This window comes from Solea senegalensis, linkage group LG11, assembly GCF_019176455.1.
Source record: "Solea senegalensis isolate Sse05_10M linkage group LG11, IFAPA_SoseM_1, whole genome shotgun sequence".
NCBI lineage: Eukaryota > Metazoa > Chordata > Actinopteri > Pleuronectiformes > Soleidae > Solea > Solea senegalensis.
The window spans coordinates 8,357,635-8,374,232 of NC_058031.1; the positions used below are offsets into that span (position 1 = coordinate 8,357,635).

At 41.8% G+C, this 16,598-nt stretch overlaps 1 protein-coding gene across 1 annotated transcript in view; it reads left to right on the forward strand.

Moving 5' to 3' along the window:
- acap3a (ArfGAP with coiled-coil, ankyrin repeat and PH domains 3a) overlaps positions 1–16,598 on the forward strand; it is a 64,733-nt gene continuing 48,135 nt past the window's right edge. The window contains exon 1 of the mRNA XM_044038732.1: positions 1–203. Coding sequence (XP_043894667.1) covers positions 157–203 — 47 coding nt within the window. The 5' untranslated portion in view covers positions 1–156. The remainder of the gene's footprint in view (positions 204–16,598) is intronic.

Below are 16,598 nucleotides of genomic sequence, written 5' to 3' on the forward strand. Positions count from 1 at the left end.
GCAGAGTCAGAGAAGAGTGGGCAGCAGCAGCGGGACAGCGAGCAGCGAGGGACAAGACTAACTGTAACTGGATACTAACTAAATACTCTCTTGTTAACTACCTGGGAGATGAACTCCGCATTTTAAACACGTTGAAGTCTTTTTGTAACCAAGAAAATGACGGTGGATTTTGAAGACTGCATCAAAGATTCACCCCGGTTTAGGTAAGAACACGAAACTCTCTGGTTAATTTAACGTTACAAGTGTTGAATTTCAACATGTAAACTCGCGTTTGCGGGTTATTTTTTTTTTACAGCAAAGAAATGGTTTGAGCGGCGTGAGTCTCTTACATGTGTGAACTGCGACATGTTGCACTGAAAAGTCGCTGAGAAATGATGGACTACAATTATAGTGTTGAGGTTTCCTCAGGCCAATCCATGTGTCATTCATTTCACTTAATTTCATGATAATGATGTGGTGTCACGTGGCCTCGCTGGGAGCTGCTGAAATAAAATCATACATCACATACAGTATATACTGTTAAATTCACGTGCATATGCACAAACTCATAAACGGTTAGTCATTCCATTCTTGACTTGCCACAGTCTTGAGCCATTCAGTCAAGAGATCAGTTAATTGGTGGAAAGCAACAAATTGATGTAATATGTTAATATATCATACTTAAATTCACATTTTCTCTCAAAAAAGTAGAGTTAAGGCTACAAGATGAGCTGAACTGAATTGGAAACTTTCAAGACTCATGCAAAAGACCAAACACATCACTGTCCCCAAACCAGGACCTGGAAAACCAGCCCCAAAATCAGAAGTCTCATGAAGTCTTGTGAGAAACACAAATTGCTTTTGGCACTACCAACACGTACGCGCCTCCCAGCCAGGTAGCGGTTGTAAGATTGAAGCAGCGTTAGCGTTATTTTAGACAAAGTTTTGCAAAGTTCCAATGCAACATAATTGTGCTAGTAGCTGCAAACAGGTTAGAGTTTTTCTGAAAACACAAAGATACGCCCACAAAAAGAAGTGAATTCTACTGTCACTATGACAGGATAAGCTCTTCTTGGGCCCCGAGCAACTGCTGTATACACGCAAAGGCTCCCTCATTCAGGTCTGATAGCATCGCTCAATAGAGTCCATCTTTTGACAAAAGGTTACACACTGTAGAAGTAAAATCCTCAATGCTGGACATTTACACTGTGGTATTAGTACTTCTCCTTCAGTTTAGGATGTGAATACTTCCACCACCACTTGCCTGTAATAATATATCATATTTCCAATCCAGGAGAAATATAGGAAAGAAGTGATTTACTGCAATGTGCTACAGCGGTAATCCGTCATAACGTTTAGATTTCCATCATTAATAAGCTCCTGTCCAAGGATCCGGCTCCAAGTCGGGTGCAGCCAATGATTATTCTCATGGTCAATCCATCATCTCGTCAGAAAAGCGTGAAAAGGTCATCTGTGCATTTTCTTAAAGCCTAATGCCGTCAAACATCTGTTCACCTGCAACAGAAAAAAAGGCTAATTCAACATGTACTGTCAATTCTACTGAGTTCTTTGTGACTGTCTGTTGACTAATGCTTCAAGTATTGTTTCAGCAGCAGCTCAATCAGTGTCACTTCAAACAGTGTCACTAATCACTGGATCAGAGAAGGTTTCCACTCAGACTCTGTGCTGGAGCCTGTGACCGCTGTGCACCAGAGGTTACATAAATAAGACAGGAATTTTCTACACCCACATCTAAACCTGGTCCTCTGCTCCCAAACAGCGCGAGTCTGAGCCAGAATCCTTTCACACTTACAGAGGAGGAAATATCCTTCACTGCAGTGGAAATACCAATAAAATTATATGAGAAGATACTCCGTTATAAGTAAAAGTCTTAAAGTCCAGCATAGGTCTTATTTATAATAACATAACTTACATTTAGGAGATTTGAGGCTGTTCTTAAATATTCAATTTATTATTATTTGTCTCACAGCAAGATGATCACTGTGTGGAGTTTGCATGTTCTCCAGTTTTTCCGGTTTCTCCCAAAACTGGGGCTTAAGTTAATTGGACTATAGGTGTCAGCGTAAATAGGTGACAGCGAGTAAATGTTGTTTTATCTGCTGTGATGGACTGGTCACTTCTCACTCTATGTCAGTTGGGATTGGCTCCAGCTCCCCCTGCAACCCTCATGTGGAGGATGAAGCGGTAGACAATGGATCGATGGATTTCAAATGGCATGCAATGAAAAGCACACGTGAGCTGTGCGTGTCTTCAGTGATGGTCACCAAAGATTGATTTTCACTGCTTGATTTTTGTCTTGACTCATTTTAGGGCTACACTTTTAATCCCAAAATAGTCAAAATTGCTAATTAAATCCAACATTCCAAATAGCCAAATACTGAAATCATCTGATAAAGACAAGGACAGGACAGTATTGTGATGAAATACTGCAGTGCTGCAGGAATTTAAGAGACGGGTGGATGGACGGAAATATAGTATAAATGTGCCTTTAGAGTTGGGGTTCAATTAAAAGAGTGAAAATGAAGAATTAAACCTGAACCCCTTGACCTGAAGTGATTCATCAAGGTGGTCTGAAGCTGGATTAGTTTGGTCTTTCAAACTGTTTGGTATTATTGCAAAGTAGTTCACAGAGCAGGGGATTGACTAATGCAGTGGGATTAATGGTGTGCATAAGCATTATCACATTTGTGAATGATTGGATATAATTTGACCTGTTGGGGCCTGGAAAACTTTGTGAACATCAGCATCACAGTTTGCTAACCCTAACCCAAGTAACAAACAGCTTTGTTTTTTGGCAAAGCATCAGGCAAAAACGTTCATCATTGTGATTGTTCATTGTGCGCTCCCACATAGATAGAATCTGTGCTTCCAGACTTGACAGCAGCACGTAAATGACTGTCATCTGGAGCTGGAGAAAGGCACGGAGGGTTTGCTCAGTGAGTGACGGGCGTTTGCACAAACCTTCTCCTTCTGTGTTTAACAGCACAGTGAAGCTGCAGCGAGACAGGCTTAGAGTCACCTGCCTCATCATTTACACGACGTTAGAAGAAAATCAATCGTTGTGTTTGTCCGACTAAAACTAGACTTTTAAAATACATGACGTGCATTTTTGGTCTTACACGGAGAGTGCTCTGTCGGCTTTATTTTGAAGTTAATGGATGGTAGAAAGACATGGAATGGCGCTTGACATTCTACCAACAAGCCACCAGCTAGTTTGTTTTTGGTTTGAGTCACTAACTGTAATGCAGGCAGATTCCCCACTGGGACGACATTCAACTGTGCATTTTTTATAAAATGTTTCTCTCCAATGCAACTGTATCAATGAATGCAAACAAGTGAAGAAAGATATTACCATTTATATCCCTGTTTATATTATGAGTATTTTATGTGCTGCCCGGGATGTTTAAATGACCAGAAAGAGTTCTTGCAGCCAGTGAGGCCTGTAAAAGAGTTTTCAGAGAAAATCCAAATGGCTCTTTTGTGAAGCTAAAAGCAACGCTACAGTATGAAGCGTTATGTAACAAGCCTGGAGGTGGATGACTGGAGGGAAGCAGCGGGCCCAGAATACAGGAAAATCAAGGGTTTTCACAATGAGCATTGGCATGACACACTGCTTCCCACACATGTAAAATCAGGCAGGGAATCAGTTCTGCGCTATTACCTCTCAAATATTCTCTATTAGCTCGAGCTCTGGGCTTTTAACAATCATTCACTCTGTATTTGAACAAAGACGGTGAACAGACCAGGAGACGGGCACTTCTCTCCTGTAAAGCTGCTGTGTAAGCTTTTCCTAACAACATTACAAATAACCCGTCCAGTTCAGAGCTCGAACAAACTATTTGTGTTTTTCTGTTAGTCTCCATGGATACTCTGACTCAGACCGATGTGAGGCTGCAAACAGCGATGCTCTGCACATCTGCTTTGAGAAAGTGGTCTGTAACAAATACAAGGCCACAGGAACTCATGTGTTTGTGTTTGCTCCGGCACAACATTGGCAACACGCAACGTTTGAGCTGTTTTCTCCCCACTGACATGTTAATTTGAGGTCACACTTACGTACTGTTGGAGCACAATATACGAATGACTTCGCACACATGGCAGCCATTCACTTATGTTGTAGTTTATATGTAGATGTTTCATGGCTGCGACTAATGATCAGACTCATTTGCAAATAATGATTAATGATATTGATTACATGAGCAATTAAATGCCAGAAAATTTGAAAACAATGTTCATCATCTTTTCCCAGAGTCCACCGTGATCATTGATCTTTAAAGAGGGAGCTAAGCTGGAAGGCGAAGCTCTTGATTTACTGGTCGAGCTACGTTACAACCCTTACCTATCGTCATGAGTTTTGGGTAATGACATTGTGAATACAGTCGGACGAAATGAGTTTCCTCCGCAGGGTGGCCAGGCTCAGCCTTAGAGATGGGCTGAGGAACTTGGACATCTGGGAGGAGCTCAGAGCGGAAACACTGCTCCTCCACGTTGAGAGGAGCCAGTCGAGGTGGTTTGGGCATCTGATTCGGATGCCTCCTGGACCCCTGTGGAGGTGTTTTGGACATGTCCTTCCGAGAGGATACCTCGGGGGCCTGGGAACACCTTGGGATCCCCCCGGCTGGAGAGAGGACTGTCTGGGCTTCCTTGCGGAACCATCATGAATGGCTCCAGAATTCATTCTCCATTTGGAAACACTTTACACAGTACAGTAACAACATGTTAACAGTATAGTAATAGTATGGTAATAACCCTGTAATGGTCAGGTGATATTCTAGCAATACGATCTTATCTGAAATGGAATTTCCATTTTAACTAGGGCTGAATGATTTGTCGAAATCTAGGTATTGATACAAACTGTCCCCAACTTGCACGTATTCCAATTTGCATTGGAAATAGAACAGTCAAATGGAAGAATTCAATTGTTTAAATTCAATTCAGTTTTTGTCAGCCTCACTTAATAACAATGGTAATAGTATGATAATAGGAGTTAAAATAACAACAATACCATGTTATTTCATAAGTAATATGGCTTTGTAATGAGATTTACCATGAATAAATCTTTCACATGAACATATTTGTGATTAAAAGGTTGAACATCATCCTCCCTTATGTCCAACATACACTTTCCATTGTTATAACCAACTATTATCTGATGATTATCACAGAAATAAGTTGTTATGACCATGATAATTATTATTCTATTACAAATGATTACCATACTAATCCTATACTGTTTACATTTTGTTACTGTACTGTAATGTAAAGTGTTACCTTGAGCCGGCTGCATTGATGGTTCTTTCTTGCGTCCCAACAGTCCTGCAAGAGAATATGACTTTTGTCCACAGTATGATGACTGCTGTGGCTGAGAGACAAGAGTCTTTTTGCCGGATTCTTAGTGGCCTGGGGCAGAGACCTCCATGATCCTCCCCTCCGCTGTGAACAGCTGGGGGAGGAGAGCTGAGCCGAGGCCGCCGTCATGGCAATGGGCTTGTCACTGAGTCACAGAGCAGACCAGAGAGCGCCGACAGGCGGGGAATTCAAGGCCAATGACCTGTGGTGCTTGCAGCTTGTGTGTATCCAGTGTCTGTGAGAAAATGAGTGGATGGATGGATTTGTGACACAAAGTCAGATGACAGGGCTGGAGTGGGGTCTATGTACAATTGTCTGGTATGAAGGAATGCTGAACATGTGGTGTAATGTCTTGCTTTGTAGGGGTACATTTACTCTGCCTGTTAAGAGATGTAGTAAGCAGACATCATATGTAATGGAATAGAGAGGAAGACTGCATGATGCTAAGTGGTACGGCTGAATTTGCAATTATGAATATGAATCATTTTCTCACATTCATCTCAAAATGTTGGAAATATGTTTAAAACCAGGCAGAAAATGAACAAATGGATGTTTAGTGCATAGAAGTTCTTAAAAGGTGTTGTAAAACAATTACTTGAGCAACTGAAAATGAACCGGCAACAATACTCTTGTTTTGACAACTGACCGTGGCCGTATATATAGTATATAATTATATATTTTGTTAGTGAATTAGTTAGTTTTCCACACATTCCAATGAGTGAAATTGAATTTGTTTTCTGCATTTAACCAATCCTTTTTACACACCAGTAGTGAACACATACACAAGCCAAGCATAGGAGCAGTGGGCAGCACTGATCTGCACCTGGGAGCAATGGGGGGGATTGGATGCCTTGTTAAGGGACACCCCCAGATGTTGATGCGGCCCAGGATGTGAACCAGCGACCCCCTTGTTACAAACCCAATCCCTTTACTCTTGGCTTTGGGCTGCCAAGGAAAAAAAAGAGGGATCAAAACTTAATATTTTGACTCATAAAACATAAAACATTAGAAAATTGTGCAAAAATTCTCACCACATTGTCCAAAGATAACATCGCTCCAATGTTTTTGGTCCATCAACAGCACCAAAATGCAAACAAACAACACAAAAAGACTAACAGAATATCTTCACTAAACTGTGAAATGTCCTTTTAATTTACGTCATCTAACAGTTATGCATCAGCGCTTACACTTCGACCATGTCCATCTTTAGAGTCTTCCATGTAACCGTGCGGTGTTTAGTGAACTGGAACATTCTTGATTTATTTGTTTTAACATTTCAAGATGTACTATACTCTTCCCATCTGTTTCATGTATGGTCGGATTTCATTCTGATCATATTCATATCAAATACATATTTATAGAAAGGGACTCACTGCCAAGCAGATCGCTGGGATTTCAGAGTGGCATCTGTTCCTTATTATTGCTACTATAGATTTTCAATTATTAAACAGCCAAGCGTCAAGTTCATCTCAGTCCATGGACTTTTGTGTGTGTATGTGTAAGAGAGAGAGACATCACAGTTTGGGGGACGGTGCTTGTGTTTCTGGAGGATCTACATCTCCAGCTGCAGCTGGTTGGGATGTTGCTGTGTGGTCCTGTTGCTTCTGCTCTAGTTTAGACTGACCTTCTTCCATCTGAGCAAAGAATGCTCCACCCAAGACTTTGGCTAGTTCAGGGTGGAGGGCATGCTCCATGATCATTGCATTGGCCTCTGTCACATCCATCGCCCTGAGCACCAACTGCAGCTTATGTTAGTTTTTGACTATCTTTGACTAAGTGCCTCCTGTTTTTCAAATCCTGTACTTGAGTACAATCTAGAGAAAGGAAAGGATGAGTTGATTGTGGTGAATTTCCATACTTATGATAATTTTGAATTGGGAAATTCATTAACATGTCACTTTAGTGACTTGAAAATGCTGTCTAGCTCGTCAACATGCATTCTTAGTGATTTATTTTCAAGGGGGCAACTGCATCTTTACAGTCATTCATGAATTACAATGATCTTACTTAGAATTTATGTTCACTAAAAACATGTATTCTATCAGTGATAAAGGTAAAATGATTTCAATGTGCTCAGGAGTCAATTAAGATTTTAAGGCATACCTCTACAATCAACACAATTACAATTACAATCATTTTGGTGACTTTAATATTCATAGCATCCAATCTGTAGTCTGGATGTATTTGTTCTTCCTGCCTCTTTATATTGTGAATGTTGTGCTTTTTTACTCCACTACATAAAATGATTGATGATTGATGCAATATCCTAAATGCAGTCATAGTGTTATGAGTTCTAAATTTTACTTTTTACCCCATCATGGAAGTTATGTTTTTGTTGTTTAGTTGGGGAGAAGCCAAGGAAGAACACAGCAGATTTCGGAGAAAATCCAATTTAAGATGCATGGGATATTTTCTCATTTTAATGTGGTGAGAAAAAGTGTTAGGTGAATATGGATCGCACTTCCAAGACGGTGTTTGTGTCTGAATACTTCATGCTTGACAAACAGCATTGTTTCTGTTTAATGTTTGTACTGAAACAAAGCCTGTGTTCTGGTTCGTGACCTCTGCTTGTGATGTCAGCTTTACACACATTAAACTCCAGCTCTATTATTACCCCCCCCCCCCAGCTATGTGAGTTCATCTGCTATTTTAATTTTCATCCATGTGCTCGATTTTATGACCGGGTTAGCTCAGTGGTGCTGGCCTGTGGGCTTATCACCATTTTGTTTAGGGCATCTGTGAGCTCTATGTGCCGCAGCTAACAATTCCAGGTAATGAAAGTGACAGGGATTAAGTCAGCAGTGTGCAGTTTGTCTTAATCAGGGATTGGCCCACATTTGCTTCAGCTCAATCCCTGGATGTTAAATTGTCACACCTGGAGGTTTAACATCCAATTGGTGACATGCTGATGTGAGGAAATGCAAATAGAGCTAATGATACACACAGTGCTGCTGTGTAATTTCTTAATCACAGTGTTGTTGCCCTCCTACTAAAAATGCTGTGCACCACTAGTTGGGGGGAAAAGGCTTTCATCTTTTTTAAAAGAGACCAGATGAAGGACTTATGCCAGTTGGAGCCTCAGAACTCACCAGGTTTCAAAGCATGTAGGGCAGCTATTGGAAGGTCGCCGCACAAAGACGATCGGAGTGCCACTTTATAGTGTTCAAAGGCGTAGACGTGTTCTCTTCAAACACAAACTAAAAGGCAATGTGTAGCAGATCGAGTATTTATAAGGTCCGTTTTGAGGAAAAGAAATATCCTATTTGCGGAGCTTTGAAATGGCTTATTTGCTGCAGAGCGTCTTCTGCACGGAGCAAAATAAGATAGGATTGGAAGTTGTTTGTATGAACAGAGCATTATGCAAACCATTGTTTTCCTCTTCAGATTTTCTGTTTGTTTGTCGGAGCCTTAACTCCTCCAGAAACAGCTTTCAGGCACGTCTGCATTTTTGTCCTGGTGTTGATGTGTGAGGGAAGTTGTTTGTGCCTCTTCAAACTTTCAGCCATGGTTATAAATCAGCATGCTCATTGAGTCAGTAAAAGGCTTTGTTGTGGGCATGCAAATATTCTGGTGAAGGTGAATGTTCTGGTGAATATTCAGCACATGTTGAAAATTGAATCCTTTTTTTTGTTTGTTTTGGACATGCACTAGCACAGATCCTTTATGCCATAAATCAATATATTTTTTTGATGTGAAAACCCATCCACGTGGCAATTTTTTTTTACCCCACCCCTTCCCTGGTTAAAATGTATATGGAATATGGAATGGGGCAGCCCATCGAGATCGTGATATGCCATGTTGAAGCAGACATGATGTTGTAGGAGATTCAATAGTATAGATATGTAACTTCAGTATATTATAAACATTCCCCATGCCTGGGAATACTAGTGGATCCGTTTGGTATGTACTAGAGACTGCAATCAAATTTAGTTGTGGTTACCCTTGTTACACAACATGCCAACCATGTTAACTTTAATGATGGTAACATAAGTTTCCTTTGATGTGGTTTAGCTGGGAAAAATCTCATAACCCTCCGTTTGAAGTGTGCCTCTAAAAATCCTCGGTCTGAAGGTGATACTTAGTCCTTACATTTCATCCCTGCCCCTCTACTTCCAAAAGTATTGCGACATGCTATAATGTGAATGTGTAAAATAACAAAGGGCTAAGTAAGGCTAAGTGGTGAGGCAAGTGGACAGAAATTTGAGTGCTCACACTTGTCCTTTAGACTGATTTGGTGAATCAGTTTCCTATATATATATTTTTTTATACAGTTCTATTTCCATCTGTTCTATATCCCGGAAGCGAATTAATGCTTTGTATAAATGGAGATGAATCCCTGGTGAAATGCTTTGGGGTGCGGAGATGATGTCATCCCTGAGTCTTTTGTGAAAGGAGGGGAGACTCACCGTGAGAGCCCCCGCTGTCCTTCTTGTTTCAATTTGATGAATAGCAAGACGTTTCACTCACAAAGAGCTGTGGAAGGCGGGGCTGCACGCTGAACACTGCGCTAATCTTCTTCTGTCGGACATCCTGAGAAGTGACAAAGAGCTGGACCCGTCGGTGCACAACTGGCAAGAGTGTGCGATGAAATCTAATAGATGAGGCTCAGTTCCTCCACTCTCTTTCAAATCGACCGTCCGCTGTTGCCACAGGTTGCCCTGGCTGCCCTGGCTGAGCCTCAGACATTGAATCAGCACTATGGCAACATCTTGAGCCCTAAATGATGGATGAGTTGTAGTTAATTGGCATTAGTATTCCTATCACAGCCTCGGGTGAATTAAACCAGTGATCACTAATGCAAGGCAGGGGAGTTAGAAAGCAAGTGCTGTTCCAGACAGTGAGTGCAACATCACACATGGAAACACACAGAGCAGACTTTTAATACTGATAATCCAAGTCTTTGGTCTTGCTTCACAGAGTGGAGGAACAAAAAACACGCTCACAACTCAGCATTTGTTTTCCCTTGCAGATTGGATTATGGTAATTGACCAAACATCTGATCTCAATTCCGTATGGCCGTGGATATCGGATGACTCATGTTGTTTGGAAATCCACTTTCCCCCGTTAATATGTCAGAGAGGGGCTCCAATTTGTCCTGGGACAGACCCGGTCACGTGTCTTACCTGTGAACGACTCAAACATGAGAGGAATGTAGAAAATGTATGTCCCAAAGTTAACAGCTGGAAGTTAAGCTTCGACTGTAATGTAACTCCATGCATTGCAGCTGGTCATGCCTTATGAGAAGGATGATAATTCTGAGTTCATATAAAAGTCTAACTAATGTTCCTGTAACTGTAAAGATGTCACATTGTCACAGGAGAGGCACAGGCACTTCTCCTCTATACTGTTCCTCTTTTTTTTTTTTTTTAGTTTCTTCCATGTCGGAATGGCTTGACATTTTGGGGAACTACATTTCTTTCCTTTTGTTGTAGAGAATTATATGAGAACATCGCTACTGTTCCAATGAAAATAAAACTAGAGCCAGTTAGCGGAGCACAAATGTCCTCTCTCCTGACCAGTGCTTGGGAGACAGGAGTTTCCAACCTTTATGTTAAGCTAAGATCACAACTTTATCAGGAAGCGAATAAAGCTGTTTCCCGAAATCTTTTCTTTAACCGCTGTGTGAGCTTGGTTTGTTTAAAATACCTCCACTCTCTTGAGTGCATGACCTAGAAACTCAACACAGAGGTTCAAGCTCCAGGTCTTAAAAAAAATGTATAAGGTTTTCTCATTAGTGGTGTGGTGGTGTGTTTTTCACCGGCCCCGGTTTTACATTTAAGAAAAAACAAAAAACACACAAGTCAACAACTGCATGAGACAGTGACTGTGCTTTATTTGTCATCAGACTGTGAGACATGATGACTTGTGTTAGGCCTTTTTGTGCCATTACACTTTTGATAAATAAAATACACTTCACAAACAGAGCTGCTATTTTGACAGTCAGTGAGTCATGGATTATTTAAATGATTCATTCATAATCTTAAACTCCCTGTAAAGTGATAAAAATGTATCTTCTGACTTTGTTACTCCAGTGCCCTACCAGAGTAATGGGTTATGGGTAAATTACGGGTGGAACAAGACCGGCTCCACGTACGAAACTGAGCTGATTGGGCGACAGAAACGTTTCTTCAATGCCCGCAGTCTTTTCTTATACAAAGTTTGATGTCTTGTGGAGACAAACTGCAACACACCAGAAAAACAATGTTTGGTACCATACTGTACCAAACCGAACTCTATCATGATGGAAACACGGCTGAATAAAGAAATCTGCTGACTCAGCTTTTAGCTTAGCTGAGCTAACAGCTAAGTAGTACAGTGACCAGTGGAGTTTACGGAGTCGGCATCATACACAAGCATCTGTACTCGCTCTCAGCCGAGCTCGGTGGAGAGTGAGATGACTTACCCTGTAAAAGTGTGAAAAGGACACCCAATGACCAACAATTAAATTAGTCAGCAGCTAATTTTGTTATACATTTATTGCTGCACCCCATTCCTATACATTTGAATCTTTAATGTAGTAAGGCTGACAAGAGAGTTATGACTAACCATTTCACTGTTTAATGTTGCGTGTCTGAAACTTCTTGCCTGATGACCAAAATGCTTGAAAATCCGCTGTCTCATGGGAAAAGTGACTGGATAGAATCCAGGTGTGTCAACATCAGCCTATGCTAAATGTTTATCACCCTATGGGTCAGGAAATGGGATGAAGTTATAGAGAGAAGTTGGGGGATTCCAGCTGCACAGCTGTGGCTGTTTGTGGTCAACTGGGGAATATGAAGTAACCCCACATCCAATACAAATACAAAGCCGTTATCCTCAAAGTGTGAAAAGGAGACGGAGTGACGGGGCCCGACTTCTCTTCCCAGTTTCGAAATGCTGAATCACATATGGACAAGCATCTGTTTTTGATTTTTTTCGTCCCTCTCACTCTCTGCCTCATACTCTCCCCTTTCGCTCCTCTTTTCCGTCCTCCCTGCCTTCCTCTGTTTGCGGGGGCAGACTTTTAGTCGTGGCTGGGCCAGAACCGGGTCCAGGGATGGGTCAGGAAATGCGTCAGTCTACCGGGATATTAAAAGCAGGCTTGTAGTGAAGGGTAAAGTCCCAAGGAGATAGGGCGTGAGTGTGTGTGTGTGACGAGCTTGCTGACACCAGGCCCTGAGTCACACCAGAGAGCTCTTAAAGACCCTTAAAAGACACTGTTCCACTGCTGACAAGGAGATGACTGATTATTTACTTGTAACTTTTGTTTATTTCACATGTCTACAGAGAGTGAAAACATGTGTTTAAGTCAGTTGAATTAGGTCTTTTCAGGAATGAAAGCAAGAGAGTCAAGGTTCAGATGGTTTGGTCATGTGCAGAGGAGCGATGGTTATTTTATTGGACATTTTTATGAAGATGGCTGGAGGATGGCCACAAACAAGGTTCATGGATGTTGTGAAGGAGGACAGTTGGTGTAACTGAAGAAGACACAAGGGATAGGGCAACATTGGTGTGCTGTGGTGATCCCCAAAGGGGAAGCTGAAAGAAGAAGAATACATTTTAAGACTCTTGTTGTTTTATATGAGCGACGATTCAACATATTTGATTCTGGACCTGAAATATGGGAATGAGTTCCTTAACTTTTGTCTTTACTTGCATACTGTACTTGGGTTTTGGATTGTTTGTCCTGAAGAGAAAGATATCATTTCACATGCAGTTGTATAAATATTAAGTTTTCAGTGTTTCCTAATGTAAAACATTTGGAAAAAAAGATTAATCAGAAACATCCAGTGGTTCCCTGGGAAACCATCTACGTCACATCTACCCCTGTAACATTTCCTTACCTTCTGTTCCATCTCTAAACAAGAGCTTGGATCATACTAGTCTGAGATTTTCATTGTTGTCTCACTGCTTTTGATGTTTGTTGTGGTTTTCTGTGGTATTTTGTGAAAGGGCCAATGAGCCATGACTCGCCTGAACGTTTTCTCACAGAACTGAGTAATTCTGCTCTTTTCTTCCTTCCTTCCTCTCTTGCTCTCCTCACTCGGAGTCGAGCTGAACGACTGTAGATTAAATACTCTGGAGAGTGATTTTTGAGTGCCATTTCTTTCAGCTTAGTCAATCAAGGACATGCAGCTGTCCCAAGCTTCACCTCAGCACATGCTCACACTGAGTGTTGTTGAGGGTTTTCTCACACAGCTTGCAGGTTCACTAATGAATGGCTGTTATTGGCTTTTGCCTTATCAACATCTAAATGTTCCAACTCAGATCGCGGAGCAAGTTCAAACTTCCTTGTTGTTGGTGTCAGGGTCTAGTTAGGTGACACAGGAGGGACATCAGTACCCAAAGGTCAATGGACTAATGGGAAGAGGTCGGGCATCATGATGGTGAGCCAGAGACTGACGTCAGGGACATGCTGTGATCTTCAAACCAGAGGAAACACCTGGGGGAAACCCAGGCGGAAGTGACAGGACCCAACACCTCTTCACTTGCCTTTGATTGTCTTTCAGGCTGACCTGGCACTGTCGCATGATCGATGGGTGACCGCCACTTCCACACACACACAACACCATGGATCTGTTGCTGTTGAGTGTGTCTCCAAGGCAGATTAAATTGTATTGTTTGGTATGTGCTTTGAATGTAAAAGAGCAGACTTTTCCCATTTGTTTTAAGTCAGTTTACTTACAAGCGGTTGAACGGTTGTTCCTACGAGCTTCATCTCTCAAGCTTCTAGACAGGAAAGAGCTGCATGCCTCACAGGTCTGGTATGTCTTTCTTGTGCAAGCCAAGCTGCATGTTTAGCCCACAAAAATGCCGGGAAGACTCTCAGCTCAGCTCCGCCACGGCTGGACACATCACGCCTGTGTGGGGATTTCACTGAGTTATTGCACCAAAATGTCAGGGTGTTACACTGTAGGACTGGCTCACTGTGAGCACTGCTGTATTCTGTGCTGGGGATTTTTTTTAGTTTTTGGGTAGCACAGCGTCTGTAGGCTTTATTGTCTTCCTCCCTTCAATGGAATATTGTCCAGGCCAGTTCTCACACTCCAGGCCTCCTCTGAATCTTCTCTCTCTCTCGCTCTGGTGTGTGTGTGTGTGTGTTCTTTCTTCTTTTTTTTCATCTCCTTCATCCCGAATATCTTCATTGACATATTTGTGTGCTAGAGTAATCTCGGACCACCCTGAGTTAATATAAACGCGCGCCACCAGACGAGACCTCTCATATCCTGACCTTTCTTTACCCTGTCAGCCTCCCCACCCCCACAATGACCAACAGCAGCCCACCCCCCACTCCCACTCATACAATACAGTTACATTGTGCACGTACTCTTGCATCCTATGCAAATGAAAGTGGTAGTGATCTCATCCAACCGAACTTCCATTCTGAGGCCTCGAGATTAGTGACTTGGCCAGTGCCTTGTCGATGTTTTGCAAACTGAATTTCACAGACGTAAACGTAACCCAGGTGCCTATCAGACAACACCAGCTGTCACACTGGTGTCTACTTATGTGCTGTGCCTTATCGTGAGCATTATTTACAAATTTCATATCATATTGACATTAAAGAAGACCTCAAACGAGCGATTGAGTTTCGTAAACGTTGTAAATCAAATGAGAGATGGACTCATTTTCCCATAGTCTTCCATTCAGCGGAGTTGCCCCTTGGTGGCTATTCAATATATTATTGCCTCCTGTCTATCATTAACTGGCAAACGGGAAGACAATGTCCACGTTTTTATGTACAGTTTATGTTCCAAAGACATAATAAACACAGAATTTGAGACTGTCCATTCAGGTCCGTTTCCCTTGTGATGATACACAGGAAACACAGGCTGCCCCAGGACTGTGGCGTGAACGCTCCAGAGCATTGTTGTGCTTAAAGGGTTAGTTTGTGTAACATTTCCGCTTTTGCATGACATGTCATTGTTGGCTCCCTGTATGAAGTGTCATTTACCCATAGGCTGTGATGGACTAATTACAGTACGTGAGCCAGCCACCACCATAGCTGATGAGGGATGGATGGGGCTGTCATTGCATTATGCAGGGCCACTACACTCCCGCTGGTCTGTCAAAATATGTATAGTATAGAGCTAATATTAAAGCCTTGCTCTTGTAGTGTTCCACATTTCAAAATCTGGCATAAGGTCAGAGGCACATTGTCAGTGCACATTATCTTCTCGGTCCTTGTTGCTTCGAAGTTTAAAGTAAGCATGATACATGATCAGACCCTTGGTCAAAGAGCTTATGCACAGCAGAAAAATGTCCACATGGGGTTTAGGTTAGTTCAAGTCAGCACTGAGTTATCAGCTTCACTTGCAGCCGAGAAAAGGTCACCAGATTGGTCCACCTTTTTTCTAGATCATCACAAGTTGATATTTGTGGCTTTTATGTGAAATTTGCTTGCAAAATGTATGCTTCACTACGTAATTTATTTCTGACGTTCATAGTCCTCAGATTACCTGATTTGATCCACTGCACTGCAGATCAAAAGCAACATTTGTCCTCAATTGTTTCTGAACTATATGTAGGTCAATGTCTCAGTGCACTACTAAATTAAAGTATAGAACAAATCTTTAACAGAACTGTAACATTATACATTGAATTGTAGTGAAGTTTAATATTTGAAGATGACAATTGTTTCTTTAAGAGACAAAACAAGATGAATATGCATTTTTTGGTTGCTGGTCTGCGCCTTTTGTTTGTAGTTTGCATGTGGGGTTTTCTCCAGGTTCTCCGGTTTCCTCCCACATGTCCAAAAACATGCTGAGGTTAATTGGACACACACAAATTGCCCATAGGTGTAAGTGTGTGAGTGAATTGTTGTGTGTTTCCATATTTTTGCCCTGTGAAGGTCTGGCAACCTGTCCAGGGTGTGCCCCGCCATTTGCCCTACACCAGCAGCCCTGCGACCCTCACATGGAGGGTTGAGATGAATGAACTTAATGAATTTATATTTTTTATGTGGTCGTTTAATAAAATGTTAAATCTTTCTGTTTCGTCAAGCGGCTTTTCAGTTCAGGTTTTGTTTAAGGCTTTCCACTCTGGCGTTGCCCTACCATTGCTCAAGAAGACCAGAAAGAACCCGTCGTTTGTTTAAATGTAATAATATGTTAAGTCCCGTTACAGACTGTTGCATCACACCCGGCCGCTTTGCTCTCCCCTTCAGTTTATGTGCAGCGGTGGTTTTCCCCTCACACTGATGTTTTATCACTTAAAGTTTGAAAGCAGCATCATTGTTTCTTCCAGTGTTGGTATTAAAGTGGGATTTG